The sequence below is a fragment of the Paramormyrops kingsleyae genome, chromosome 9 (assembly GCF_048594095.1).
Source record: "Paramormyrops kingsleyae isolate MSU_618 chromosome 9, PKINGS_0.4, whole genome shotgun sequence".
Taxonomy (NCBI): Eukaryota; Metazoa; Chordata; class Actinopteri; order Osteoglossiformes; family Mormyridae; genus Paramormyrops; species Paramormyrops kingsleyae.
In genome coordinates, this window is record NC_132805.1 from 3,491,022 (window position 1) to 3,517,480 (window position 26,459).

At 44.1% G+C, this 26,459-nt stretch overlaps 1 protein-coding gene and 1 long non-coding RNA gene across 10 annotated transcripts in view; one reads left to right on the plus strand and one right to left on the minus strand.

Moving 5' to 3' along the window:
* gabbr1a (gamma-aminobutyric acid (GABA) B receptor, 1a) overlaps nucleotides 1-25,623 on the minus strand; it is a 53,870-nt gene extending 28,247 nt beyond the window's left edge. The window contains exons 1-8 of one of the 7 annotated variants that reach the window (XM_023802579.2): nucleotides 25,118-25,623; nucleotides 24,480-24,494; nucleotides 11,617-11,703; nucleotides 10,388-10,452; nucleotides 9,223-9,361; nucleotides 8,365-8,550; nucleotides 7,007-7,021; nucleotides 6,183-6,200 (exon numbers count right to left, since the gene is read on the minus strand). In XM_023802579.2, coding sequence (XP_023658347.1) covers nucleotides 6,183-6,200; nucleotides 7,007-7,021; nucleotides 8,365-8,550; nucleotides 9,223-9,361; nucleotides 10,388-10,452; nucleotides 11,617-11,703; nucleotides 24,480-24,494; nucleotide 25,118 — 526 coding nt within the window. In that variant the 5' untranslated portion in view covers nucleotides 25,119-25,623. Of the gene's footprint in view, nucleotides 1-6,182; nucleotides 6,201-7,006; nucleotides 7,022-8,364; nucleotides 8,551-9,222; nucleotides 9,362-10,387; nucleotides 10,453-11,597; nucleotides 11,704-24,479 lie in introns of all 7 variants that reach the window. The other 6 variants (XM_023802578.2, XM_023802582.2, XM_023802581.2 and 3 more) reach the window with 6 other exon arrangements.
* On the plus strand, nucleotides 19,479-22,131 carry LOC140592544 (uncharacterized). Of its 3 annotated transcripts, none has more exons than XR_011992865.1 (3): nucleotides 19,479-20,555; nucleotides 20,862-20,957; nucleotides 21,147-22,131. It is a non-coding gene; the product is annotated as an uncharacterized lncRNA (long non-coding RNA). The 3 variants fall into 3 exon arrangements; XR_011992864.1 differs by having other exon boundaries at nucleotides 19,479-19,784; nucleotides 19,878-20,957; XR_011992863.1 differs by having other exon boundaries at nucleotides 19,479-20,957.
* Nucleotides 25,624-26,459: the final 836 nt, after the last annotated feature.

Consider the following 26,459-nt stretch of genomic DNA (forward strand, 5'->3'; position numbering starts at 1 on the left):
AAAATGAGTCCGCATTATTCAGTATGACTTACGTGTGTCTGAAATGTGTCAGTCTGAGATGTATCACAGTGTATTTACATGATACATTTTCCTTATAACTAATTGACAAGGTCATGCCGTTAAATTGTTTCTAATTTCAGGATTTAAAAATGTAAAATGAAGTATTGCCCCCATGTGGTAAGAAAAGTACTACACTTTTCCCTTTGATAAAGACGTCTATTACTGTGTGCCACCAGCAAACACCCCTAAGCTTGCAATCAGTCTGTATCTCATTTCAAATAGCCTCAGCAGCAGTGGGGGTGAGATCCGGTGCGTTTGCAGCCCTGCCAACATCTGGTCAAATCTTTTATGAGACATGGATTCAACAATGGTTTCATAACCCTCTCTGCGATTTCCTCTCCACTAAAACCTCCTCTCAATACCATTTAAATTATGCAGTTTTTCACAAAAAATCCATAATAAAACTGAAAAAACATCAATACTTCTACTGAAAAAGCAGCATTTTCCTACTTACCAAAATGTGCAATATATATCACATAAACAACCAAATCCAACTTCTTTGGTACCCTATCCCCAGGCCTAACCCTAAACCTAACCCTATCCCCAGGCCTAAAGCTAACTCTAAACCTAACCCTATCCCCAGGCCTAACCCTATCCCCAGGCCTAAAGCTAACCCTAAACCTAACCATAATGACATAAATTATCATCGTTTTCCTGTGCATTTACAATAAACAAATCACTAAAAATATTAAGACACATCTTCTTGTGAGACATTCATACTTTGTCAGAACAGTTATAAAATGCTATCTCCATTATCAGCAGCATCTACTGTTTCACCAAGTGGGCCATAAATCAAGAACCAAGGTCCAAATTCTACGCCAGGGGTGGCCAAACTTATCCACAAAGGGCCGGTGTGTTTGCAGGTTTTGGGGATAACCTTTAGGTCAGCTGTTCAAACCCAGGTATGAGAACTCTTCACCCAATTACTCTAATTAGTAATCTAAGTAGTGAAACGGCCCTTTTTGGATAAGATTGCCCACCCCTGTTTTTAACCAGAATCTTACTATCAAGTGTCGAGTTCATGCTCCTTTGTTTTCTGATTAGATCGGGCCTTACCCTGTAAGCATCAGTTCTTCGTCTGAGTTATGCATCTCAGGTTCTCCTCTGGCGCCTCGTGCTACACTCCACATGCCCACACGTCTTTGTGATTCAGCAGCCTGAGAGACCCCTGGGTATATCGACGCAGAGGACTGGGCGAGGACCCTTCTCACGTCTAACTGCTCTTGACTGCATTCCAGTCGCAGCGATCCACACTGAAAGTCACCCAGTATGGTGCTGATCAGCTCCCACCAGCTTTCCTGATCTTCCTCCATGTCACTTTTATCCTCCCGGGGGGGGGGGGGGGGGGGGCATCTCACCTCATCATTAATTGGTTCTTTACTTTGCAAGTACTGATGACAGAACACGCTCCAGAAGCTACAAGCATGGCCAAGTCTCCTTCTCTCTTCTGTTACAGGCTAAAGATAGTACACTAACATCTCCAGTGCAAATGCTCATCTCTCTGACAGATATACAGCGAGGTCCTGCATTATAGTATTCTTTTAACTTCATAACTCCACAATCCATTGCACAATCAAGGTCAATACTCTTCGCTTTAAGCTTTACTGCTAATGTAATGCAGTTCATCCGTATTTCCTATCAACCATACATGCATTTACAGACTCCTAGCGAAGGCCATACAAATGTAGATAATATAAACAGCTTCATCATGTCTTCTCACAAAGGACATAACTGGAAATCAGGGCTTCCCACTCCATCAAGAAGTCCTAATAGTCACTGCAACATAACAAACTGAAAGTAACCATTACAGACTCACCTCAGCCTGGGACAGTGGTTCTCAGTTCTGCACCTGGTACCTCCACTGCCGGAATGTGTTAATTCCAACCCTACCTCAATAAGGCTCATATGGTCCTTAATAGGCTAATAACCAATGTAGCAGATTGAAAGCAGTGTGGGTTGGAAGAAAACGTTCTGGGATGGGGGGCAGGAACAGGATTGAGAACCACTGGACTAGGGGTAGGCAAGGGCCTTTAGGTGGGCGGGTTTCTGCTGCAACTCCATAGTTAGATTACTGATTAGAGGACTGACTGGCTGGAGTCCTCACCCCTGGGTTAAAACGGCTGACCCAAAGCTTATCCCTAACTCCTGCATACACACCCCTGTTTTAGCCTTACCCATTTAGGCTCTATACATGTGACTCTCTTATTTCAGTCTGCGCCTGTCAGTCCCTGAGCTGCGATCCTTCCTGCTGCATTAAGAGGTGGTCAGTGGGGATCTTCTGCACCAAACCTCTGCAGGCATGCTCATCACTTCAGTCTTACTTTAGCCAGTAGCCATGTCAATTGTGAAGATGATGGAACACACTGTAATCAAACTGCCAACCATGGGTGGCAAATCACAGAGCTGAAAAATTTGATATTCCACTTAACTTATATTACTCAGTACTTTACACAACCGCTTTGATTTTGGCAGTATTCTATACCTACTTAATATGGCCATGAAGAAAATATATTCTTTTCATTCCATCATATTTTCCCTCCAGGTCTCTGGTTACAAACGTTTTCACTTTCCTCTGTAGCAGCTGAAATCTGCTGTGACAAACCAGTGTAGCCTTTGCCAGACAAAATGTATGGGGTCATGCTCACAAAAAGGTGCTGATGTAACGCGGAATCTTCAAGGTGAAGTGATGTCATATTTTAAAAGACTTAGCCAACATAGTTCTACAGATGGCAAAAATGCATCACATTTTATAAAGAGCATCCAGTATCTCATCTACTGCTTTGCATTTCATTTCCTAAAATGCCTAAGACTGTATCCACTGAATTTAGTGAACAACACTGAATGTTAATTAAGCAAATCGATGAATTTCAAATCATGATCACAAAAGATATTTTTGCTCATTATCAAAATTCTGATAACATTCACTCGTGTTCAGGGTCCTTGGGTAACATCGTGCAACACTGCATGAGTGACGTAAAAGGCAGAAACAAAAGCTTGGATCTTTAAGTGAATCCAACCATCCATCTTCCGGACCCGCTTGCACAAGGCAGGGAATAACTCAGGACGGGATGCCGACCCATCACAGGGCACAAGGCAGGGAATAACTCAGGACGGGATGCCAACCCATCACAGGGCACAAGGCAGGGAATAACTCAGGACGGGATGCCGACCCATCACAGGGCTCAAGGCAGGGAATAACTCAGGACGGGATGCCAACCCATCACAGGGCTCAAGGCAGGGAATAACTCAGGATGGGATGCCGACCCATCACAGGGCTCAAGGCAGGGAATAACTCAGGACGGGATGCCAACCCATCACAGGGCTCAAGGCAGGGAATAACTCAGGACGGGATGCCGACCCATCACAGGGCTCAAGGCAGGGAATAACTCAGGACGGGATGCCGACCCATCACAGGGCTCAAGGCAGGGAATAACTCAGGACGGGATGCCAACCCATCACAGGGCTCAATGCAGGGAATAACTCAGGATGGGATGCCAACCCATCACAGGGCTCAAGGCAGGGAATAACTCAGGACGGGATGCCAACCCATCACAGGGCACAAGGCAGGGAATAACTCAGGACGGGATGCCAACCCATCACAGGGCACAAGGCAGGGAATAACTCAGGACGGGATGCCAACCCATCACAGGGCACAAGGCAGGGAATAACTCAGGACGGGATGCCAACCCATCACAGGGCACAAGGCAGGGAATAACTCAGGACGGGATGCCAACCCATCACAGGGCACAAGGCAGGGAATAACTCAGGGCGGGATGCCAACCCATCACAGGGCACAAGGCAGGGAATAACTCAGGACGGGATGCCAACCCATCACAGGGCACAAGGCAGGGAATAACTCAGGACGGGATGCCAACCCATCACAGGGCACAAGGCAGGGAATAACTCAGGACGGGATGCCAACCCATCACAGGGCACAAGGCAGGGAATAACTCAGGACGGGATGCCAACCCATCACAGGGCACAAGGCAGGGAATAACTCAGGACGGGATGCCAACCCATCACAGGGCACAAGGCAGGGAATAACTCAGGACGGGATGCCAACCCATCACAGGGCACAAGGCAGGGAATAACTCAGGGCGGGATGCCAACCCATCACAGGGCACAAGGCAGGGAATAACTCAGGACGGGATGCCAACCCATCACAGGGCACAAGGCAGGGAATAACTCAGGACGGGATGCCAACCCATCACAGGGCACAAGGCAGGGAATAACTCAGGACGGGATGCCAACCCATCACAGGGCACAAGGCAGGGAATAACTCAGGATGGGATGCCAACCCATCACAGGGCACAAGGCAGGGAATAACTCAGGATGGGATGCCAACCCATCACAGGGCACAAGGCAGGGAATAACTCAGGATGGGATGCCAACCCATCACAGGGCTCAAGGCAGGGAATAACTCAGGATGGGATGCCAACCCATCACAGGGCACACACACACACACACACACACACACACACATGGAGGGTAAACATATCCTTATGGGGACCGCTCATTCATTTCATTGGGAAAAATGCTAACGCTAACTATGACAACCTTAACCCCTACCCTGCCCTAACCATAACCATAAGTAACCTAACAAAATACAAGAGTTTTTGCATTTTTAGTTTTTTCACAGCAGTCACCGATTTTTATAAAATAGAGTTTTATAAAAACCGGTCCCCATAAGGGAAAAAAAACAGATATTTATCACGTTATGGGGACATTATGTCCCCATAAGGATAGGTAAACCCGCTCGCACACACACTCACACACACACACACACGCACACACAGGTTTGTAATTATATCTTTGTGGGGACTCTCCATTCATTTCTATAGGGAAAACTCTAATGCCAACATGGCGACCTAAGCACTTACCCAACCCTAACCATAATCACAAGTAACCAAACAAAATGAGAGACTTTTGGCATTTTTACTTTTTTGATTGCATTCACAGATTTCTATAAAATTGAGGTTATCCAAATGAGGACCTGAAAAATGTCCCCAAAAGTAAGGAAGTTTCAGGTTTAACCAAACTCTGGGGACTATGCACCCATCCCCCTCCCACACACACATATTCACACCTTCAGACAATTTAGCAACTCCAGTTCACCTCAGCATGTTTCAGACTGCGGAGGGAGACCGGGGAAACCCCACAACGACACAGGGAGAACAACCAAACCACGCAGATACTCGAACCCTGGGCCCAGAGGTGTAGGACAGCAGCACCAATGAATGTCACACTAAGACAGACATCCTGTACGCCCATCAAGATACATTTACATTATAATACGATACTTTTTTGTGTCACCACAGGATTCCCTTCAGAGGTATATGATGCACTTGAAGGCCACTAAGCATTATCGCTACCTTTGTTCCTGCCCATGACTACCTGCTACCAAAGGCTTGGAGCCGATCGGTAACAGACACATCAATTATTCATACGGGGAGTAACATGTGCTGTTCAAAACTGTAATTTAATACCACTGTATCTCCAGCAGCCATGCCAGTTACTGAATACAAGCGGGTGAAAAGAACAGGTTCAAGCCCTTTTGACAGCAGCAAATGAGGTCGTGTGAACGCTAGACACAGTGATTAATACAGCAGATGGCCCAGAGAATAAGAACTCGATTCTGTAAGTCAGAACTCCATACTTATTTCAAATGTAATTATCAAATTGCAAGATAATTATGGAACAAAACATACAAACACTGTTCAGGTTAATATCAGGGGCATAACATGCAGAAAACAGTCCTTTTGACTTTTTTTAAAAAAAAAGAATACTCGTCAATTTTCAGATAGTATAATTATATTACAATATTGATTATACTTTTTCATTATGGTTTTTTTAAACACAAGAATTCTCATCACATTTCAGATAGCAGAATTATATTTCAATACTGATTATATTTTTTCATTATGGGAAGTATAGAATAGAAAAGGTACTGAAATCAATAGTATCAGTATATGTCTGTGTACTGCTTTTTCAATTTTTTAACATGAGCATATCTTTGAAACAAGTGCCACCTGCTGGTAGTGTTCAGTAATTACAAGAAAACAGGCAACTACCTGCCCTGATTAAGGAGTCGGCATTTAGTTAGAAAAATCCACTATTCTTACCTGTGTAATGTCGATCATCTTCAAAAAGGAGAAACGCAAGGCAAGGAGAAAGAGGTGGAGAAAAAGTGACAGTATTATTCACGTGAGCTTTGACCCAAGAAGCTAGACACATTATTTTATTGACACAGCCAGAAGAGATTGAATAGGGAAATCTGTACAGGAGCTCAATACTTCAACAAACATAATTCTGCTGAAAAGAACAATATGCAGTAGCTTTGTGAGGACACCCATACCGTGAGACGCACATACGCTGTTAAACGGTGACTTAGATGTGGACACAGCACAAACACACCCACTTAAAATATGCTCAAGAAGAACAGGGAGGGCTTTAATGCTGCAAGTGGTCTCCCCAATCAAAGCTCAGGGCTCATCTGCACCTGGGGTCTGAAATATTCAGGCCTCTCCTCTGTAATCAGTGCACGACTAAGCGCTCTCGGCTCCGACGGGAGACTCGGAGCGGCCGCCGTGCACGGATGTGGCGGCGGGTGACAGCAAGCGAGAGGCCCTGGAGACGGAAAGTGAAAGGCAGCTTGGCTCGAGGGCGGCTGAAGCACATGCTTGCTGGGGAATGTGCCGGACAGATCTGTGGCAGAATTGTGCAAGCGGGACAGAGGTGTAGAGAGAGCGTACCTCTGATACATAAATTTGTGAAGCGTTACATCCCAGTAGCCCAAAAACCCACATTCATCTTTGAAACACCTTGTCGCCAATGGTTACTGCCCATGGCAGTTAATTACGAGGCTTCTAAGCGCACTTGACTCTCTCTATACCCCTCTAGGTGTAATGCTGAGAGGACAAGGCTAGAAAAGTAGGCAAACCCTCACCATCTGAGGTGACGGCTGTAAGAGAAAACACAGGAATTAGTGGGGAAGTGGCAGTCAGTCACCAAGGGACGCGTCAAGCCAGGTGGGAACAATAACTAGAGAAAAACTGACCTGTTTCGCTAATGAGAGACTGGCACATGCACTGGTGTTCGCCCACTGAAAATTACTCACTATGACCTCTAGGGGGGGCTGGTACACTGTTACATCTGCTCATTCCCAGCAGGTGCTCTGCGTACCCACACCACTGTGGAAGTGACTCTGTGCGACTCCTCTCTAATGTATGCAGTGCTGTAGCCAGTAAGACCAGCTGCCACTAAGATTTTTGAGTATTTATAATACAGGGCAGCGTTACTCTGCCATACTATGATTCAACTCAGCGAGCAAGTAAAACAGGAAACATTTTTCGCTTAATTCTTAAATAAATGCTGAGAAGATGTTTGCAGTACTAAATATAAAACTCTCAGATCAAACTCTAAAAAAGGCTAATTATGGCCAAATTTAGCTTAGAGAGCTTGCAAACGTGTCCGTTTTTCTAGTGCAGAAGCAGAAAGATCAGGGCGGTTCCTGTTAGGAACATTTGCAACATCTTGGGATTTAGGGTATGGAAATGTTCAGCGTATCTGGCTTCCCTGATGTTCTCAGAATGTTACCCCACTTCTACAACTAAGGATAATAACAAAAAGACACATGATGGGGCTGGCAGAGAAGGTAACACTGTCCCTTTACACCTCTGGGGTCATGGGTTCGATATTTTATCATAAACAATATTTTTCAAAATGAGCTGTATTAAAATGATGCTCGGGTAATAACGTTACATGCCGACATTGACAGAACCTTTGTTACAATGTAAAACGTGGGTATGACGTTTCATTAACGTTAGAGTCTGAACGTTGTCTGCCTGCTTTGATAGGGCCTTCACGTAACGTTGGCTAAACTTCGAGAAGCGTTCCCCGTTAACTGGGATGTAGTGTCATAATGGCTATGCTGGGAATCGTAACACAGTTGGATACATGATGAGGTTTACTATTCCGTCATTCAATATATTGATATTTTCAATAGATGCATTATGCCAACTACACAAAGAGACTCTGATTCATTCTTTCATGTCATTAGCAGTATCCATTGCAATCTCCTTCACCACAAGGCCAAAATTAGGCCCTTTGCACAGTGAGCATTATAAATAGTTATTTTATGAATTATTGGACTACATTGTGTTTTTTTATAGCAACCTGGATTAAATTTTGGTGGCTATACACTCATGATTTGTGAGTCTTTCAGTAACAAACACGCTTTGTTTATTCCACTGCAGAGAGTTTATACACCACACACACACACATGCGCGTTCAGGAAGCACTCACAGTGGCAGACTGGTTTGGGAGAGTCCCACTTGCCCAGCTTGGTGCAGAGGGTGGAGTTCCTCCCCACCAGACGGAAGCCCGACAGGCAGTTGTAGTGCAGCACAGTGCCCTCTACTGGGGGCCCGGGGGGCCGCGCCACAACCTGCCCATTCTCCAAGGAGGTCCATACGCGTGGGCACAGTAGCACTGGGCGAGCGAGAGAGAGAGAGAGAGCGAGAGAGAGAGAGAGAGAGTAAGAGAGAGAGAAAGCTCTCAGACTGCGTGAGCTCAGACGTCCCCCCGGGTTCCCCAGAAGCGCATTTTAATTTAGCAATGAGCAACAAAAAAAATATGATGGCTGCCTGTTCCTGTCTGAGGCGTTGTCACCATCTAAGGCTCGCTTGAAACGCTACTCACACATGTTTAGCTTTACTTGAAGAATCCAATGTACTATTTGCCTCGAGTGCATTGGACAAAAGAGCCTGCTATGAATCAATGTAAATGCACTCACAAGACATTTATTCATAATTTACTTCAAGAATGCACAACTCTGTAACAGCTGAGCCAGTCCTAGAAAGTACCAAGCATAAGGGGGTTAGCTTTGACGCAATTTGCGTTCGAGGTTTTACATTTTTCTCTCGTTTAATCATTTAATAATGCAAACGATTCAGAGGGACAGGGGCTGACTGACAGAAGACAGCCGGGGGAACATCAGTGGTAAGATTCGTGGTGAGCGGTGGGTCCAAAGGTCGCCAGTTTAAATCCCATATCTAGTGGGGTGATTTTGCTTTTGGAGCCTTGGGCATGGCCCTTAACCTCAACTGCCCCAGGAATCGGCTGCCTCTGCTTTCTCAAGTATTAAACGAAATCACAACTTACAGCATTTGCTCCACAGCGTCATGTCCGTCCAGGTGCCGTTGGGGAGACACTTCCTGACCTTGGGGCCGACGATCACCCGGTTGCCCCGACAGATGTACTCGATCTCATAATCCACTGGGAGGATCTGCACACTGCGGATCTACAAGGTTAAGGGGGCGGAGCTCAGAACACCGAGTGGGCGTGGCTTGGAAAGATCTGCTAATATGCTACTTGGATCATTATTGACTTTGACTGGAAGAAGCTAGATATTGCCTTATGAGAGGAAGTCTTGTTTTATTTGTCTGCTAGGGAAATATATTCAAGTTAAAATACTATTAACTACTTAAGCAGATGGATCATCATTCTATGAAGCAGTTCACACACAAAGACAGTGCAGCACTGCACCAATCTAGACAAGATCTAAAAGAAACCCCAGTGTCCAGATCATTATCCACTCTGTCACTTATTATAACCAATGTCAACTCTTCTGGGTTATTAATGACCCCAGCCATATATTAACCTCGCTGTGAACCTGTTTGGAGGGATGAATGGATGGATTATTCTTAATTTCTTTCGTGTTTTCAAAAACCTAGAAAAATCTAGAAATCTAAAAAATCTAGAAAGTTTAGCCGTAAAAATGAACACCACATGTTATTTTCTATCTTGCAGCTGCTTATCCAGTCCAGGGTTGCTGGTAGAATAACCAGAGGGTCAATGAAAAAACACAGCTATAATTTCCGAACAATTTCACAAAATAGAAAATTATCTGCCAGTTAATTTTAGAAATGAACACACAGCATAAAATATTATGCGCAGCAGCCAGAGATGCGAGTTGGCCCGCTTCACCTTTGCTACTGCATCATTCACTGTATTTCCAGGTGTTTGGAAACACAAGCAAAATTCGAAACATTACAGTGACAGCTGTAACGCTCGTTTTCGCCAGCCAGGGCTGACAAAACAAATGTTTATACTTCAAAAACGATTTTAAGTGGGAACTTGAATTTTAATGCTGCCCAGTTTCTCTATTTTAACAGCAGGTACCAGCTTGTTACTGATTATTTCAAAAAATGAAAGCAAGTGTTAAGTGTCTCGATGGAAATTAGATTTAAACTAGAACTGAAGAGAACGTGTTGAACAAAAAAAAAGTCGAGTCAGATCAAAGCTGTTTAAATAGGTTTCCCGTTACCTGCTCTTGGGTCAGCCCTCTGTAGCGAATACCTCCATCTCTGGGAGGGCGAATTATAGCACAGCCTGGAAGAGGGAGGATTAGGCAACACATTATAAGATTGATATGCAAGGAAACAAATTTCTGTTCATTTCCACCCACGGCATCCCTTTCCTGCAGAGAAGAGTTTTTCTAGATCCTGCAGGGACAGCTTGTTCGTTTAATTATTCCAGACTTCAAATATTTGTCACTCATGAACGTAACATTAGAGAAATGACAGCGAGATGCTTTCATGCGGTCGGTGAGTGAGCAGCGCATTTGACCGCGCTGACAAACCACCTTCAATAACCAGGCTAACTCAGCTGGCTAACCAGTCTCTGCACAGATGGCTACGCGGTACCACCGTGCATTTTAAGAGCAGATCTGATCATCTGGCCCGCAGTGTGTCGACTGCTTTTCCTTACGGCCCTTTTTGTAGCTGGCCACACGCTTTCATCTTTGACAAAAGATTGCACACTTTTTCCATATTAAACTGCTGCATGTTTGGCCAGCTTGCTAAAGGCTACGCTAGCAATGCTACTTCTGGACATTCACCCTGCAGCCTTGCGGTCCAGCCAGTTCCCCTCCCTGCCAGGCTGATTACTCCTGCTTTGGGTTTATTGGCTCACGATGATTAATCTCCTAGGGGCCTCGTCTCCACGGCAGAGAAGCCCCATTTAAAACCATCATCTGAAGCACCTGAGTGTGCCGTTATCTTTCATGGCCAGTACTCCCACTAAAGCCCGTCTGCAGCTACTATAATACAGAGGAGTATCCTCTTGGCTGGAAATTGTTAATCATATGCTCTCTCTGTGGTTTTGGGAGCCAAAATAGACTGCATTTACAAGCCAAGCCTCTTTTTTTTTACTGAGTTCCTCACATCTCTCAACACAGACCTGTCCTCTACTTTATCATTGTTTTGTGACTCATATTTTGGTAAGATTTGGAAAAGGAATGTTTTTCCTCGGGGGGGGGAAAAACAATCCTTTTGGCAACAGGTCTTTCGGCACGGCAGGAGGTGGTTACAGCCGGTAACACAAGCAGGTGCACACTCACAGGGACCAGATTCATGCACACAAATGCCTGTATTTCACACTACAAGGCAGTCAATAAACCGTGGCTAGGGATTTTTATTTTTTTAAAAAAAGGGCTTTTTGCACACAAAGGAATGCAAACGCACACAGGCACTCACCGACACGCATGCAAATTACCTCCAGTCGTCGAATTATGTACAGCCACAGTGAGAGATGGTAGAAGGAAGGAGGCTAGGGTGATGAGCGCCTGAGCCATGGCGCTATCTGCAGAGAGATGAGCAGCAAAGGCCGGCCGTGTTAATAAAGCTAATCAAGGAGACAAGCCGTTACAGTCATTTACGAGGCAGCATGGGTGGCTCCTCCAACGGCCATCCAAAGGACATGCCAACCACACTGGCCCCGCCCACCCGTGTCAACCAGGACGACTGGTCAAGGGCCTGTGTCACAAAATGAGATTTATTGGCTAGCTAGATAACTTGTCAGATTTAAGGCACTCCGGTTTAAATACGCTTTGTATTTGTTCACTTACGTTTACCCCAGTCCTTAAATCAGACATCTTATCTTGCTAACCCAAAAATCCCACTTCGTGATAAAGGCCCCTGCTCGTTCATGCCCTGCACATGTGCCTTGAGAAGCAGGCACTTACCACATGAGGGCGCCGGCGAGTGATGCGAGCTTTGATGTCCTGAGGCAATCTGACTGGGGAGACCGAGGGGTGACACCCGTTGCAACATATCAATGCATCTCCCAACACCGGCAAGAGCAAGAGAATAGGCAGCCAAAAACCAGCACAGCTTTCTACCCGATCGACTCATGATTATGGCAGCAAAGTTATCAAGGTGCTCTGGAAGGACGCTAATGTTACGATTGTTCAAGGCAGAAAAGCGAGACACTTATGTAACAACAGTTGCGTAATATAATACTAACTGCCTGAGATAGAGGTTGGGATTTTGACAAAGAAATACCACGTTGACTAACAAGTACAATTGAAATGGCATAAACAGGAATTAGCTCCGATATATTGCAACCTACAATATACAATATAGAAAAAATTCTGTGACCTTTAAGCTCTTTGGGCTTGTGGTTCCCCCGAGCCAACTCCAGGAAGCAGAGCGCGTAAGTCACCATACAGTGGGTCAGCATAGACAATTCCCGTATACACTCACTATCACCCAGATCAGCATGAGCAGGGAAAATAGACATGGACTCTGCCTGCCCAGAAGTGGGGAGGGACTGAAACCTGCAACCGTGGAGCAGTGAATGGCGAACAGCGCCAGCTGGGCAGCCCCGTCGCTCCCGATCTGGGACGCGCCGCAGAAATTACCCATCCGAGCGCTTCCCTTTATCTGCGCCACCCCACCATTTCCTCCGGCAGTAAATTATTGAACTCAGGTAGGCTGAAGATTTTTGTTTCGTCTCCATGAATCCTCCGTAAAAGGCTTTCATTGTCGTCCTTATATTTTATGCAGCTGGCTGTTTTTGCGAAGGGGTGAGACAGATACTGAATGCATTAATTCTGGGGCCAAAAAAATATCTTTGATCGACGTTAAAAATTCGCACAGGGGGGAAAGAGTGAGATGACATCATTTAATAGCTGATCTTGAAGCCAAATGTGAACATGAAGCCAATACGTTACGGAATGTCACTTGTGTCCTTAAGGTGTCAGCATCAGTATCAGCTTATGCGTGACAAGGTGACTCTATGGCAGGAGGGCAATGGCGTGCAGTAGGAGACAAAGGCCTTCATTACGGTTCGGCAAAAGGGGGCTGGATCGTTTTAAAATGAAGCGACAGGGACACGACCCACCGGCAAACATGGGGAGCCACACCGGGCTGCTAGGACAGCCTAGCCCCCCCCCCCGGGGAGGGTGTGGACCATTAGCGGCCTGCTTAGCTTAGCTTAGCTTAGCTTAGCGGCAGAGTCGCACTAACTGGACTCCTGAAATTTTCCATGTGTGACAGAGGTAAAAAAAAAAAAGTACTCCGCCGGCAGTCTTGCGAATTCAGGACTGGGAGAATACCATCTCTGAACAACCCCCCCCTCCTCCCCCACCTCGCCAGCAGAGAGAGAACTACATCGCAGATGTGCATCTCGCACACGGTCGTCCTAAATGAACACGTCACGCTTCATTTGCATGGCGGTCCACAGGAATAAATGCATCTAGGCCATGGATGGGAGACGCAGCCCACGTCAATACGGAATGAATATTTCATCATAAGCGGGGCTCCTTTGGGGGCTGCTGCTGCATGTGATGGCATACATATATCAAGCACTTTGTAGGCGACCGGCCAATACTGTTAGGAAGCGCGGGGGCCTCACTCCACCAGAACTGGGAGGTTCCATTCCTACCCCCAAGAATGTGGCGTTTGCATGCTGGCACACTACACAGGATTCCCCCGGGTGCTGAGGTTTATCGTCCAATAACATGCAGTTAGGGCAACTACAAACTCTAAATTGCCCTTAATGTGTGAGTCTGTGCTCTCTTGAGATGCTACTGCTGTTGCATCTTGTCTCACAGACCACCATGCACACAACTTCCCAATCAAAGCTGCAGTCCCAGCATCGAAAGGTATACGCCCTGGAGCTCTACTGTACCTCAGTGCTGGTCCCTCTACCCCTATATCCACCATCTGAAAGCAGTCCTGTTGGCACGATAGGAACTGACACAGCATTAACCAACCGATGAGGCTGCCAAATGTGCATCTACAATTAGGCTCTGTTCAATGTCACCGAGCTCTTTCTCCGCCGCCAGACTGAAGATGAGCAAAAGCACTGATGCAGGGACGTTTATGAGCACTTCCCATATTTAGATGAGCTTTGTGAGTTAGTGTAAACCCAGAATGGAAAATGTATTACCCTAAGCTGGGCGATATCTCATCCCTCATACCGGCCAGACCTTATACCGCGGTATTTTGATGGTATTTTCAAAAGCAACAGTATTCCGGTATTTTGAAATGTTGGCAATAATATTATACCAACCCGAGGAGGTCTGCCATGGGGGGGGGGGGATTATAATTCTGCCTGATTGTGTCGCCAAGATTTCAAAATATTGTGTTATACCTAAACTAACTATGCATTGGTGTCTAATGTCTTTTTAATAAGTCTTTCACCAATAATGTTGGTCTGAATAGGTGATCCTTTAGACAGAGATAAAAATGTCTACTATGTCTACTAAGTTATTCTGTATGTTACTGAAAACAGCTACCAGGACACCTGCTTTATAATAGTAATATATTATTACTTTAATATAGAACATATTTCATGATCGCCTCACATAAGTGATTTAAATGCCTTATATTTACAATGCCAGTGTGAAATGTGGAGCAATAGTGTGGGACTAAAGACATCAAGATGTATTGAAAGGGTTTAAACGTGAGTCACAAAGCAGTGAGACAGTGACACATGACAGGGCTCTCCCAAACACACCCTCACACACCCTCTCACACCCTCACACACACTCTCACACCCTCACACACCCTCACACACCCTCACACACCCTCTCACACCCTCACACACCCTCTCACACCCTCACACACCCTCACACACCCTCTCACACCCTCACACACCCTCTCACACCCTCACACACACTCACACACACTCTCACACCCTCACACACCCTCTCACACCCTCACACACACTCTCACACCCTCACACACCCTCACACTCTCACACCCTCACACACACTCTCACACCCTCACACACCCTCACACACACTCTCACACACACTCTCACACCCTCACACACACTCTCACACCCTCACACACCCTCACACACACTCTCACACCCTCACACACACTCTCACACCCTCACACACCCTCACACACACTCTCACACCCTCACACACCCTCACACACACTCTCACACCCTCACACACACTCTCACACCCTCACACACCCTCACACACCCTCACACACACTCACACACCCTCTCACACCCTCACACACACTCTCACACCCTCACACACCCTCACACACACACACCCTCACACACCCTCACACACACACCCTCACACACACTCACACACCCTCACACACACACACCCTCACACACACTCACACACCCTCACACACACACACCCTCACACACACACACCCTCTCACACCCTCACACACCCTCACACACACACACCCTCACACACACTCACACACCCTCACACACACACACCCTCACACACACTCAAACGCACTACAGCCAATTCGGAGGTGCCAGTTGGCATATCTGCACACTGCTAGAGACTGGTTCCAGGGTTCCCATCACCTGTACTGGATTAAGTTTTCAGATGGATGGATGGATTGATGGAAGGATGGATGGAAATGTACAGCGTCGCCACACTTTTATGTTACAGTACACTGAATTCTCAGTTGGTTTTTTTTCCCCACATTTTGTCTCATTGACAAATTGGCCAGTGTGCAGTTTTAAAAGTAAACGCCTGGGGATATGAGCTCGGGGAGGCATGTGGACCTAATGCAGCCCTTTCACACTCTGCTAATCATGCCTGACCGTCATTTCACATGCCCCGTGGTGACCCTCCTGACACTCTGACCCCTGCTTGCCGCACGGCTGCCTGATTACTCACACGCATGCACACACACCTCACAGTGAGACACATCACGTAACAGAAGGCCCCCGCTTTCCCTGACAGAAATGAGAGCAGGCAGTGCTGCCTAACGCTGTTGCCAGGCAACTACTTACACCCCCCCATCTCTTCTTTATCTTTCAGTCTGTTTTTCATATTTCCTATTCTTTGACCCCCCCCCCCCTACTTTTTCCTCTCCCTGCCTCTCCTCTCCCATCATCCCGTCTTCCGACTTTTCAGGCCTTTCGATTCATTCAGCATGCCGGGAACAACGTGGTTCATACGCTTCAGATTTTGCACTTTTTTGCGTAAGACTGCATTTGTGCATCACTCCTGAAGTAGTAAATTCTGTACTCCAAAAAGGAGTTAATTATTTAATTTTAAATAATCGGCTGCCTGCGTGGAACAGCCAATCAAGAGCTAAATCGGACTTAACCAGTAAATTACCACGGTACGCATTTCAGTTGCAAGTCAGGTTGACCGTAAGGATCTATTTTAATGTTTCTTATCCCTCAAAAACTGCACAAGTTGTTAAGTGCACAATGAGCTCTGTTAGAGGTGTGATGTGGTCACACCGACACGAATTATGTTTTCTTTTCTGTCGCCCAAAACTGAAGAAGAGAAAGGTCTGTGCGGCATTTAGATATGTCTGTGTCATTAATCGTACTGTTGTCGTGCCAGCTCTGTGAATCACGCCTTAACTTAATTTCACTGATTTACACAGTCATACTACATAGCCCACTTACAATAAATATAAAATCAGTGATAATTCATCCGTACATGCATCTTCCACATATGCAAATCCAATATGAGGTTGTGGCGAGCTTAAACACTACCCTAGATAGCCTGGGGCAGTCCATCACAGAGCACGAGCACACAAATGTGATTGTGCACTCTCGGCAATTTAGAGACTCCAATTCACCTCAAGACATATTTTTGAACCCAAGCAGGCATGAGGATAACACGCAAGCTCCACGCAAACTCAGGAAGCATACAGACACAGAGCATACAGAGCTAACCACCATGTGAAAATACCTGCAGATCATACTAAATATCAAATAACAAAAACGTCTTCAAAGGGAAAGATCGCTGGCCTAACCATGGTCTGCCAACAGCCATTACCAGAACGCGTGGGAATGAAAGAATATGACAAGGGAGGAGAAGGACACAGCAAAGGTCACTAAACGACAGCGATCACAGCGACTACGGTAACTGTGGTCACGACGACGGCAGCGAAGGAGTGACGCCAGAGAATCGAGGAGCTGCACGCCCCCAGGGCCAGGTGTCCATGAGAGGGGGGCGCGGCTTTAAGCCGGGGGGGCGGCTACACTATCGCTTCCACGCGTCCCTGGAAGCCAACTCGCGGCGGGACAGTGTCCAGTTAGTCTGCTGCCATTTGAAGACACATTCAAAGAACCATGTTCCCCAAACGCTGTCATGGTGGCACCATGGACACGATAGCACCTCACACACCTTCTAGCACGAAGGGTTATCACAAACGGGCAGGTGACGACACGCTGCACCCTTTTATTTAGGATATACTTACACTTTCGTCCAAAGTGATGCACTATTGAGAAACCGGAGTCAACCAGTCCCTGGTGCAACTGGGGTTGAGAACCTCGCTCAAGGGCCCAACGCTGAAATCACTCTGCTGACCATGGGATTTGAACTAGTGACCTTCTACTCACAGGCACAGAATCATGCGTGACTATTAGTATTAAATTACTACTGTCTCCATTAGGTTATTGTGCTGATTGAAATGTGTTGCATAACTCTTGCTCTGTCACTGCTTACACTTCACTGCATTCACTGGAAGCTCAGCCTCCCTGCACTCAGGCCTAGTTGAGTCCTTGACAGCCGCGTGATGTTTGTAATGTGCTACTTACATCACTTTCAACAAAAGCATATGCTAAACAAATAAATGCAAAATAATTAAATGTAAATGTACTATTCTTCTCCCCGCACAAAAAGATGCGATCTGAAGACGATGAGTGGATGGATGTTATCGTTCTATATTTATATGCCACGGTATTATAATTCTTTCATGGAGGAAATAATACCACTATTAATATTATCCTACTGATTAAACGAGAACTGTTTCAATTTGTTGTAGAAGATCAAAGAAGCCCAGTAAAGGAGAATATACACAAGGGGACACTGGCTGTGCGCTTAGCCCACTGATGATGCATAACATTAGCAGTATGGCAGCAGAGTGCTCATTAACCAGTGACAATGAGACATTCTGAAGGACAGACAATCACAGACAATTTCCCAATGTTCTTAAACTGCCACAGAAAGCAGACAGCAACAAAAACACCAGCTATCTATACGGAGATTCGACATGGTCCATCCGCTTTCTGTTTTCTGCTCTGCATACATTCATGGTACAGTGAGATATTCTACCCGTCCGTCTTGCAACCATCTGTCCAATATAAGATCATGGTGGACCTGGAACCTCTCCCCGGCAGCACCGGAACACCCTGGACAGGAGACGAGCCCCCTGCAGGGCACACACACACACACAAACACATGCTTGTAATTCTTTGTGGGGACCCTCCATTGATTTCTATGGGGAAAACATGATGACCCTAACCCCTACCCAGCCCTAATCTTAACCATAAGTAACCAAACAAAATACGAGTTATTTTTAGTCTTTTGATTGCATTCACAGATCTTTGTGGGGACCTGAAAATGGTCCCCACAGCATCAAAATAACAGGTTTTTATTTGGTCCCCATAATGTAATAACCTAATCCACACACACACACAATGAGTAATTTAAAGATGCCAGTTTTTTTCACTGCATACCTATGGACTGGGGGGTCGGGGAACCAGCCCACCCACCCAACATGGTGAGAACGTACAAGTTCCACACACGTTTGAACCCCCAACTCCAGAGGTGTGTGGCAACAACACCACCCCAACACCCAGACAGCAGATTATTCTGGAAGGTTTATGAGGGTTACATGAAACAAGCCTTTCGCGTTCAGCTGATACGGTAATGGGCTGAGACTGATGTAGGTTTAAAAGCATAATAATGTAAATAAGCGATTCTGATTCTGATACGGGAAAGACGAAGCGGTCGGGGTTGCGGGTTATAATTCTGACATGGTGACAGGGCTCTGCTGCAGGCACAGTAAACACGTGACACCGGAGCAGCAACCTCGAGTGGCTTTGGCTGGTTGGCATCTGAGCCGTCACCAGAAGAAGCTGCAGGGGGACACGAGCAGAACCCCTTAGCATGAACCTCCCACACGGTGCTCCATGATTTCACAAAAGGCAGGAATCCAGAAGAGGGGCAATCGTGAGGCAGACGCACACCACACTGCTGCTAACATTATACAATCCTGATTTTATAGTGCTGTGTACCAGAGACAGCTGCTCCACAGGCATAGGAGGCCCTACCACAGCTATTTCTGAGATTAAATTATGAAACAAGTAACTTTGAAAGAACTCATTACACTGTAAAAAAGCCAACTTATGAAAAGTTATCTAGATAAAGTTTTAAAAGTAAACTGAACTAAGATATTTTTGTTTGAAATATTCAGAAATAATACTTAGTTTATTCAACAAATATGTTGCTTCAATGTTAAAAAACTGCATAATACTAAAAATGTTTTGTTGAACTTACATTAAAATGTTAGTTTTGCGTTAAAGCGTGCGTTTGCGTCTTGTTGGCCCAATCGCATGGTAATATGAAACTTCAACTGCGGGGATTAGTGAAAGGGCAGCATCGTGCCAACAATTCACTTGTTTCTGCCGAGTTACAGGTGAGTGTCAATCATTTTCATGATCGAATAACTTTTTTTTTTCATTTAATATGTGATGTGCTACCAAGCTAACTACATAATCTGTTTTACTAGTGTAGTGTTGATTTGAAACAGCGTGCTGGTTCAAAGCAGTCCAGCATTTCTGCCAAATCATAGGTAAGTTATGTATTAATCTTTTTTTATTATCATCTAACTTAAAGTTATATTATTTGACGTGTAAGCTTGGATGTTGGTGTCCCAAAATAACTATCTATTCGAATGTAGCTGCTTGCGGGGTTATGTTAGCTTTTTAACTAATTTAGACTTTTGAATGCTTATGTTTGAACAGCGAATTTGTCATTTATTTATTGAAAAAAAAAATACATGAGTATTGCAATGAGTTCAACGTGACGTTTGCTAGTCATATGCATTTGCAAAACAAGGAATATAACGTTAACTTTAAGTCCTGTCTATCCGGATGCCTGTCGGCACTGTTTAAACGTTGCGCGTATTCTTAACGGTTTTAACAGTGGAACAGACAGTGAGAACTAAGTATATCAAGAACATCGTGTGACATTCAGGCAATATACATCACTTGAGACGTTCGGTTACCTCGACTAAACGGCCAATAAATTGTATTGTGGCGCTGGCTATCCAGGCCAACTTAACTTACCTCAAGACAGTTCGCTAGCTGGAAATCACATTTTAAATATGTGAAATGGCTGGAAAAAAAAGTTTTTGCAAATTAGTAGTCCAGAAATGAAGACACTTTTGGACAAGCTGGATGACCAGGTACTCTTTAAGATTCTTTAATATACAATACACATATTTAAAATACTGAAGTACCTTCCTGAATAGGGTAATTAAAGCAAGTTTGCATATCTTTCGTCTGTGTTGTGTGGGAATCTAATTGAACTGGTGAATTTTAGGAATAATTGTATAATAATTATAAACTATATAATTGTTCCCCACTGTGAAAGCACTGTGCAATTAATCACAAATGATCCTTTTTACTCTCAATTTGAGATCCATTTAATCCATAAGACTTATAAGGCGGTAAAGCATCTGCTCCCTTTGTAAACTTTCTTTTTTTTTCAGGCCAGTGATATTGTCACTCACCGAAAAAGAGCAGCTCTTGAGGGACTGCCACTCATTCTGCGTGAAAATTCGGCTTTCTTGCTCAAGATGTGTCTGGTAAGTTGCCCTTTTCATACCTTATTTGTAATTTGTTAGCATGCTTAGTATTACATTTGTTCATTTTCTTTGCACATTATAAAAATAATAATTAGGGCTGCAAGCACCACCATTGCTCAAACCCTAATAACAATAAGTAATTATGTTTACATGTCAATTAATGCCCCCTCCTATCACTTAATCTCCTAGGACGTTGACCCTGAAGACCGCAGCACCAGAGGTGTAAAGATCAGAATCCTCACTGTGGTTGAAGATGATGTTGGCACTCCTGCTTCACTGGCCACTGTGATCAACCATGCAATAATCCTGGAAGAGGCCATTGTTCTTCAGGAAATTCCAGATCTGCCTGAAGCCTTTGCTTACTTGTTCGGTCTCTTGTATGCACTCAATATGGAATACCCAAAAGAACTGAAATATACTTTTGAAGTCATTCAGAAAATCTTTATGGATCTTGGTGATACCTGCTCTGCGAGAGTCCAGTCACTAAAATCAAAATTGTTGTAGCTGACCATTTTGCGGATGTTATTGGAGCTATGGCAAATGGGACAATGATCTTTGCAATCAAAATTTAGTAGTACATACTGATTTATTACAATGTATAATTTGGTTCAATCTTTGCACCCTTAAAGAATACTGAATCTTTGAGTTTTGTTTTTTGTTTTTATCTGGCTGTAGCGGTACAAGCTATTTTTTTTCAGATACACTTACATGCAGTAAAATAGTTCATGCTATACAGTATATGAATCATACTTTACTAAGGTTTGAGGTTTATTCAGATGAGATGTTAATGTATTCTCAATGTTGATCTGCCAAAATAATACAAAATTCTTTATGCAGTGTTTGAATCTAGTATATTTTGACGTATACTTGTTTTGGATTTTATGTACTTTGCTGTTCTGCCGAATAAGAATGCTTTATACACTGTGGTTCGAGGTTTTGCTCGGATGCTTTTACTTTTGTTTGTTTTGGGTTTTTGGGCAAAATATTACTTTTTTGGAGCTCATCTTTCAATTTATGTTGAAAAAAGTGGTAGTTTTTATAATTTACAAATTTTCCAATGATTAACATTTCTGTACTATTTTTCTACAAACATGCCTAATGCAGAAGACGTGTATGGCATATGGTAGACTGTATTGTAATGTGTTCGGACAAACTATTAAAAAAAAGAGAGAAATTTGTTTTGTGGTTTATTAAATTCTAATTATGAAAATAATCATGAATACATAATAGATCAACCTGTTAGGTAAACAAATATATTTATGTTGTGAGAACTAAGGATTTTAACAAAATACTTTGAGTTGCTTTGTCTTCAGACTCTGTTTGTTCAGTTAACTCATAAAAGTGCTTGTGATAGGTTGCCTTATTATTTTAAGTTAACTCAACTTTTTTTTTTTACAGTGTACTATAATTTCATTATCATATAAAAACACATTTTTGCTCCTCTTTGAAAAATTCACTATTGCAATTTTGTGAAAATGAATTATCTTCTTTCCTCCTCAACTTCTTTAACCGACCAGCCACCAACGCTGTGTACATATATATTATATATTGTGTATGTACACACATTCACACAATACCACACCGGCAGATTTTACATTGCGTTCATGTAAAAATGTGGATTCATTCATGCATATGGGATCACATTCATGTACAGCTGTTCTGTAGATACAACACTCTGAGAAAACAGAAAATGCTATTTGACTTTTTACTTGGAGAAGGTCACCGTCATTCTACCCAACAGTGAGTTTTAATCTGCAATCTGTTACATTAGCATTACAGAACTTTTGACTGATTTAAAGAGCTAAGGTTGAAAATGTTTTATGTGAGCAGTCGACAGTATTTTCTCTGGGTGTCCCTGAAGTATTGTTGCGTCAAAAATAGTGTGGATGACTCACTGATCGTGGGGGGCACTTTAATATCAGATGCACAACAGAGTTCATTCATCAGCTCCATATTATTTAGTAGACCATCGAAAGACGAGTGACAACCATGTTCGGTTAGAACATCTGAAACCAGCAAAACGTAAGGCTGTCTATTTTAAGCGGAACAAAATTATGGAATATACCACTCATTTTCCGTTCCAGAGCCAGAGAGGAATCACACAAGTAGCCTACGTAATCACGGCACGGATGAAGCCGATATGCCAGCGGTAGATTGTAACAGGCAGATGGGGGATGGGTGGTGGGGGGTGGAGAGAGAGAGTTTGTTAGCACCATAGTTTTCAAAGCCCCAAAGAGGCAGAGGGAGATACGGCTCCATACTGGGAGACACTGACACAACACGGAGACTCCTCGCTGCTCATTTCTGTTCGGATCAAAAAAAATAAAAAATCAGGAGGCAGGGGGTTTAAACCTTGTCAGTAGGTCGCCGTGCTGTTGGTTCAGCATCTTAGGGCAATTAAGGTTCAAGCAAAGCCTCCACATAAGGACTAACTGAGAATACTGGGAACTGTTCACACAACTCCCCAGATTAATAGTAAGGACAAACGCATTTGTGAATGGACAGGAGCGATGTTTCCACAGAGCTTGGGCTGCGGGTTTATATATCATAGAGTGTTTTTCTCCACTGAAACACTTATTAAAAGTCTATTTACATACAAAGCCCCTCAGCCGTGTTATGAAGCAGAAATACAACCATAACGTAAATAAACAGAACATAAAATGCATTGCATCTCAGGAATAAGTCCTGTCATGCCTCTCTCTTTTTATGGTATTGCAATCTAGTCCCAAGCTAAAATGACCCTGCAAATTAGCCGACACTCTCATTTCAGCACCGCAGGCAGAGACCGCAAGCCAGGAAACTATTACGTCCAGCTGTAAGAGTTTGTTCAGCAATTCTGCTAAGATGACTACAAATCAGGAAATTCCCTACATGTGAGAAAACACTCTTTAAGACCAGATAGACACCATTCTTACAATTCTCTTTCTTCATTCTGTCCTGCATGAAAAGCAAAATGTAAATGAATGAACTCCTAAAATGTCGGTTCTGCTCCTAATTCGAAACAGCGCGCGCCATAATTACCTGGAGCAGAATTTCATTTCGCAATTTCAACAGAGCTACTCATGCGTGACTGACATCGTCCTGACAAAAATACAGAATCAGTGTAATTCACCGTACGAGCCGACGCGATACAGTAAAATCACAACGATGTTTAACTATATTCTCCATTTAATTAAAAGATGTATATATATATATATATATTCGAGATGGCAGCGTAGCGGGAGCAGCCCGAAGCCCGAGGCGGTCTATCCCGGCACGAAAGAGTTGCACACTCACAACTGAGAGGGGCTACACAGACCAGGCAGCTAAACTAAAATATCATATTAACCGTCCCCCCTGCTGGTGGGGGCATTCAGACACCGAGACACGCATAATGGGACATCATACATCATTATAGTATCGCACAATAACTGGCAGACGTTTCACACGTTTCACACACGGCACGGAGGTAAAGTTGAGGGGGCTGTTTGGGGGACGGGGGGGTGATGATGATGATGGTTAATACATTAAAATTCTACTTACGGCACCATTCAGTCACTTGTCCGTGTTGAGTTGGGAAAATGGTCAATTAGAAGGAAAAGCGAGCTGCTTAATTATCCCCACGCGACAGAGGACCGAGACCGCTTCTGTGCACGAGCGCTTAAGTGTTTAAAGTCAAAATGCAGCTAAAACGAAACACACCAGCATAGATTAAATACCAGTAGCGATTTCCGCCAAAAATCACGACTATAAAATGATACAAATGTAATCCAATGTCGTTACAAAAATGTCTTAAATATTAATAACTCGATAGAAAAAAACATTTAAAATGTGACGCGCACCTAATATATCAGAACGGAATTTTAAAATAGACTGTGAAGGTAAAAAAAATTCAGATATTAGTTACAAACATTAAACTGGATAGTCCTGTGCTTAGAAAACGAAATAAGGTAACGTTATAACTGGCCGTATTATTATCGTGTGCATATCAGCTACAACTGTGCTTCAGTATAATATATTGCTCGTTTTTACAGTAGCATTTAAGCAAACATACGCGGATGGCCGAACCCGACAACAAAATTAAACAACCGAACACACCGATTTTTATAAAGACTATTAAAGTTGCTATAAAATAATAATTACTTCAGTGCGGTCTACACGACCGGATCGTTTGTACTTACTGATACTTAAGATGCCAGTTCGAAATATCAATATCCGTCGAGTTCGACTCGTGAAAAAAAATAAATACCCTGTATTTGGCCAAACTGTGTTTATGTATAACCAGCGATTGTGGCAATGCACCTAAGCAATACGATAATTATTATTACAGTATTCCTCGGTTTCCCAAAACGGAATAAAATCGAATATTGTTACTATATTCCTTATGTATAGCCTAAATAGAAAAATACAGTAAATATAGACGTTTCTTCTGTGCACGACTAAACGGCGATCCCCTCCCTCCTTACATCCCTCTTTTTTCCTCCAAACACTCCCTCGCTCTCTCACGACGTCATAGGGAGAGACATAGGTAACGTTAGCGCTCCCCTGATCTGACACAGCGGCGGCGGCCGATCCTCTCCGTGCGTTTGCAGATGCTCACGGGGCGCCGCTTTTTTCATGCACCGGTTATATGCCGCCGTTCCCCAGCGCCCCCCTCCCCACTTCGGTCCGTCAGTCGGCCGCCTGCTCGGCGCTGCGAGACGGAGACGGAGCGCCTGCGGGGTTTCTATCAGGATCAGCGTTTTTCCGGAATAAGTGTGCATGTGTCACTTTCAAAGTATAGATATCGGTTTTATAACTGCTTATCCAAATGTATATTCCATTCTATGAAGCAATCACTATGTATTTAATGGCCGTGTGAAAACCGAACTATCGGCGTGCGCGTTCCCTGTAACATTACATCCTCTGTTTTGGGTCTGATCCTTCTCACACTCATCCTTGTGCTGTTACTCCTTATTTCTCCTACCACTGGAGTCGGTTATGAACTACGCTCCGCCCCCTCACCCCCCACCTTCGTTTCTAATTCCTCTCATTTAAATTTATTCTGCAGTGTAGTTTGTGTACGTATCGTTGCTAAATAGCCGAGGTCTCAGGTCAAAATTATCTCCCGATTTTGCTGCTTGTTTAGTCATATCCATTTCCCTTTCATGTCCCCAATCATTTACTTTGCCGCCTATTGCTATTTTCTTAGTCCTCATCAGCCGTTACGTATGAGCCGTTTGCAAGACTGTCCTCACGTAATTCTCTCCTACCGATTTAACCCCTCCTGTGTCCCCCCCCCCCCCCCCCCTGCGATTGTCTCTTTCATGTCACTACACTAATTACAGTTGCAGTGAAGCATTAGTGCAGCAGTGTTCGTGGAAAAGCATTGTAATCACACAATAAAAGTTGTATAAATATTGTACTCCAGTTTCTGTGCGTTTGACAGCAGTATCAACTGTTAGATGAGGAGAGTCATCTATTAAGTAGGATATTTAACAAAAAAAGCAATTAATACAGTCATATGTATCATATAATAACGGA